Source organism: Nansenia antarctica, assembly GCF_963989245.1.
Source record: "Nansenia antarctica genome assembly, chromosome: 19".
Classification (NCBI taxonomy): Eukaryota; Metazoa; Chordata; class Actinopteri; order Argentiniformes; family Microstomatidae; genus Nansenia; species Nansenia antarctica.
In genome coordinates, this window is record NC_137692.1 from 19,173,637 (window position 1) to 19,178,636 (window position 5,000).

A 5,000-nucleotide genomic window follows, 5' to 3' on the forward strand; every position below is an offset into this window, starting at 1 on the left:
TTGTCATAATTGATGTGATGAATATTGTTGTTGTCATAATTGTTGTTGTTGTCATAATTGATGTTATGAATGTTGTTGTTGTTGTCATAATTGATGCTATGAATGTTGTTGTTGTCATAATTGATGTTATGAATGTTATTGTTGTTGTTGTTGTTGTTGTCATAATTGATGTTGTTATTGCGTTTCAGTCCTGGAGGATCCTGCTGTTCGGGATGCTGAATGTTTTGTGCACGGGCTGTCTGCTTATGTGGTGCAGCTCTACTAACAGTATGGGTGAGTATACTAGTGCACACTTAACAGTGAGTATAGTAGTACACACATAACAGTATGGGTGAGTATAGTAGTATGCATCTGCACAGTAGTATGAGTGAGTAGTAGAGTGAGTAGTAGTACATATAATGCAAACAACGGTATGAGTGAGTATAGTACTATGCATCCTCAGAGGGTCATCCTAGTAGCACAGTATTTGTTTTCAACAAAAAGAAGAGAAGGAACTAACAAATGATGACTGTGTACTAACATCAGTGACTTCTGACCTAAACTGGTTCACATTTACATAACGTTTTTGGCATTTAGCCTAGCAGACGCCTTTATCCAAAGCGACTTACAACAAATACATTTGTCTAAGTAAGGGAATCGTCTATCGGGCCTCGCAAGAAAAAGTAATCCATGGTCTGGCAAGAGGCGATTGGCAGTTAAAATTGCTAGAAGAAGGAATATATATATATATTTATTTATTTTTTTAATTATTATTTACAGTAGGGAAACTAGAGGGGGGTTGAGGGGACGGAGAGGTTTCAGGAGGGACTGTTAAGGCATAGCCTAAAGAGATGGGTCAGTCTACGGCGGACGATAGGGAGTGACTCTGCAGTCCTCACACCAGTGGGAAGTTTGTTTTACCAGCGGGGTGCCAAGACCGTGAAAAGTCGTGACCAAGTAGTGTGACTGCTGCGTCCCCGGTGGTGGATGCGGTGGTGCCAGTCGGCCAGCAGAGGTGGAAGAGCGGAGTGAACGGGCAGGTGTTTGGGGGCTGACCAGTACTTGCATGTAGGAGGGAGCAGTTCCTTTTGCTGCCTGGTAGGTGAGCACTAGGGTCTTGAATCTGACCTGAGCTGCTACCGGGCGTCAGTGAAGGGTGTGAAGGAGAGGGGTACCATGGGAGAATTTGGGGGAGATTGAACACCAGACGGGCGGGAGCGTTCTGGATGAGATGCAGAGTAGGGCTGCACGATTTGGGGAAAAAATCGAATTGCGATTATTTGGACAGATATCGCGATTGCGATTAATTTGCGATTATAATTTTTTTAAATAGCAAAAAAAAAAAAAAAAAAGGGAGTTTTTGTAAAGTGTGGCCATATCTCCGGCTAGGAAGGTCGTATCAACGTGCAGTTTGTTTGTACGTCTTCAGGGGACTTAGAGGCTCCCTCCTCTAGCACCCCCACAGCCCGAGCTACGAGTGAAAGAACTAAACTTACATTGGGTTGCTTTAAAGTTGGGTTGCTTTAAAATCAAGCTTCAGATTAAAACATGTGATGGAGCATTACTAACCTGACTCAGGTGGTTTGTTTCACACAACCATCTAGGAAAGCTTAATTGGAAGCTGTTTGGAAAAGGGCAGGTACTTTCAAAAAATACTTGGCAGGTGATTGGATGAATATCACCTATTTTCAGAGAGCATTACCACATGATACCATCAAACTTTTAACTGCTCTAATTCTAATGCAAGGATGATAACTTAAAAGATATGAATTGTATATATGATAACCTCATCTCATCTAGACAGGTGGCTACTTTCTAAGATGATCCAGCTATTAAAATGATCATTTGGGGATACACTGTGACTATAACTGAAAGGACCACATCTAGATGACTCGGTCAACAGTCGAACTGATGAATGATAGAATGGTGGTCTCTGACTATGGAGCACAGACACACGTCACCTTGACTTAGGAATCTGTGACATACTTCAGCCCAAGGCTAGGCTAGGCTAACCTCTGCGTCTTTAAAGCCGGCTGGTATGAACGAATGGTATGAGGTTATGCATACAGGACACATTCATGTTTGACAACAGAACAGTTAACTTCCATGTATCCATAAGCCTGCTATACTATAAACACCAACCCGCAGGTTGCTGAGACTGTCAACTCTGTGTCTGTACTTTAACGCCGGGTTAGCATGAGTAGCTAAGCTAAGCTACCGTCTCGAAGACTACAAGTTAGCTAAGCTAAGTTTAAGGCTGGACTAACAGCACCGACATGCACTTGGCTGGTACAGTATAGTGAACCAGGTCTCAACCAGGTCTCGGGGTGGTAAAAGGGTAGCCCCTCGGCCCCGAGCCTGGTGGAGTGGAGAGGAAAAACAACTACCCATACGCCGAAGAAGAAGAAGTATAGTGAAATTGTACACTTACCTGTCGCAATTATAACATACTAACGTTTATCATACGTCCAGTAAGCCATGTGGTGTCTAATTGTCTCCGTTACGTTAGCCCAAAGTCTCGTAATAATTGGACTGACTGTCGTGACACAACCTATGCCTGCGTTCGTAAATTCGCTCTGAGAGCGCCGGGTTCAAAGTCATAAAGAGACCAAGTAATTTGATTGGACAAGAGGCATTCCATGAGTGCTGATCAAATTTCCAAAAGAGGTTTTAATCTCAATGTGACTTCCTGGTAAAATAAAGGTTTAAAAAAAAAAATTAAAAAAAAATCGCAGGCTTTGCGATTAGCTAATCGCATCATTTCAAATCGCGATTTCGATTTAAAATCGATTAATCGTGCAGCCCTAATGCAGAGGTCTGATGGCGGCGGTGGGGAGCCCGGCCAGAAGTGTGTTGCAGTAGTCAAGGTGGGAGATGACTGGTCTGGACCAAAAGTTGAGCTGCTTCTCTGTTGAGGAATGAACGTATCCTTGTCCAAACATGTCCAAATGTTGTAGAGGACGAATCTGCAGGAGCGTGCTGTCGCTGTGATAGAATAAGTGGCTGTCGAGGATCACCCCCAAGGTGAGTGGGGAAAATGTGGAGAACAATCTTCTTGGGTTAGAGGCAGAGTATTTGATTTTGGAATGGTAGTGGCTTTTGCATCTGAGACAGAGGAGGAGGAGTTGAAGAGGAGAGAGTGATAAGGGTTTAGGTCATCAGAGAGGAAGGTTTTTCTCCATTTCCTCTCAGCTGCCCGGAGCCTAGTTCTACAAGCTTGCAGGGTTTCAGAGAGCCAAAGAGGGCGTGGAGAGGATCGTGCTGGCCACGATGTCAGTGGACACAGAGAGTGGAAGGATGAGGAGAGAGTGGACAGGAGGGTGGAGGATGCTGAATCAGTGGATAGAAGGGAGAAGGATTCAACAGAGGGTAAGGAGGATAAGACAGAGGAAGAGAGAGCGGTGGGGGAGATGGTAGGTAGGTTGCGACGAGAAGATATAGTGTGGGTAGAGACTGACAGGGAGGGAGTGGATTTGAGGGCAAGGGAGAAGGATACAAAATGATGATCAGACACAGGAAGAGGGGTAACAGTAAGTTTGGAGGTATGGGAGGATCTGTTGATGACAAGGTCGGGCTGAGTGCCCGCCTTATGAGTCAGAGGGGAGTGGGACAGGGTAAGATCGAAAGAGAGGAGGAGGAGGTCAAGTAGTCCAGATGAAGGAAGCTTCTCCGAATGGACGTAGAAGTCACTCGGTAGTGTGAGGGATGTGCCGTCGTCAGGGAAGTAGCTGAGAAGATATCCATATTATCCATCTCCTCTAGGAAGTGGCCTGGAATTGGAATGTGACGTTTTACAGGGGAGTGACATTATTATGTGACCACTTCGGTAAGATGAGGAGTCCTGTGCCCCCCCCCTCGACCAGAGAGTCTATGGGAATGAGAAAACGAGGCCTCAGAGTAGAGGTGCTGCCGGAGTAGCTGTGTTTACCGGTGTGATCCATGTCTCTGCGAGGGCAAGAAAGTGGAGGGACATAAATGTGGCATGAGCTGGGATAGCCTCAGCTTTCAAGACCGCAGACTGGCCGTTTCAAAGTCCTCCCGCGACAATGAGGTCGTGGTCAGTTGAGCATGGTGGATAGATTAGAACGGAAGGGTTGCGAGGAGGAGGAGGAGGAGTAGTGTCTGTGTCCTGAGGGATAAAATAACAGGAATGGGGAGAAAGCACATGATGATATTATTAGTAGGTGGAGAGATAGCGGGAGTGTGGGCATTACAAGATGGAGGTGATGCACAATGCACTCAGGCATAAATACCAGGCATGAATTGTTTCAGAAATGTTTAAACTCCTCCCAGTGCCAATTGACAGCAATTGCCTTCGAACACAATTATTGGTTTCAATAGAAACTAGCTTCCAGGCCACACAGCCTCAACACAAAAACAACTCCTACTAGCAACACAGGCAGCTACCAATAACACAGCGATTAATAAACAAGATTAAGTTCACTTACTCAGGCTAGGGAAAAGATAGGTCCTCTCACTTAGTCCAAAATGTATTGACCCTTACTGTTTTATAACTGTATAATATAGCCTAATTGCCGTTATAGAGATTATTTTCAAGAAACCCCCCTTTCCATTCTGTTGTGGGAGAGAGAGAGGGAGCGAGGGAGGGAGAGAGAAAGAGGGAGGGAGGGAGAAAGAGAGAGAGAGAGAGAGAGAGAGAGAGAGAGAGAGAGAGAGAGAGAGAGAGAGAGAGAGAGAGAGAGAGAGAGAGAGAGAGAGAGAGAGAGAAGAGAGAGAGAGAGAGAGAGAGAGGAGAGAGAGAGAGAGAGAGAGAGAGAGAGAGAGAGAGAGAGAGAGAGAGAGAGAGAGAGAGAGAGAGAGAGAGAGAGAGGAGGGAGGGAGGAGCAAGCAGGAAGAGAAGTTATTGTATTTAGAGCAGTGTAAAGGAAATACCCTCACAGAGTTCAATGCCCCTATTGAGTTTACAGCAACTTTGATGTATGTAGATCAAGTCTGACAAAGACCTACTTGGTCAAAATGTTTCAATAAACTGCAGGGAAGCATTCAACTCTGTGCCGGTA

General features: G+C 45.2%; 1 protein-coding gene across 1 annotated transcript in view; it reads left to right on the forward strand.

Moving 5' to 3' along the window:
* The window catches only part of slc30a6 (solute carrier family 30 member 6), a gene marked incomplete at its 5' end in the record, with an annotated part of 54,949 nt that overhangs the window by 8,240 nt on the left and 41,709 nt on the right, over positions 1 to 5,000 (forward strand). Inside the window, one exon of the mRNA XM_080549128.1 lies at positions 189 to 273. Within this exon, the coding sequence (XP_080405254.1) occupies positions 189 to 273 (85 nt within the window). The remainder of the gene's footprint in view (positions 1 to 188; positions 274 to 5,000) is intronic.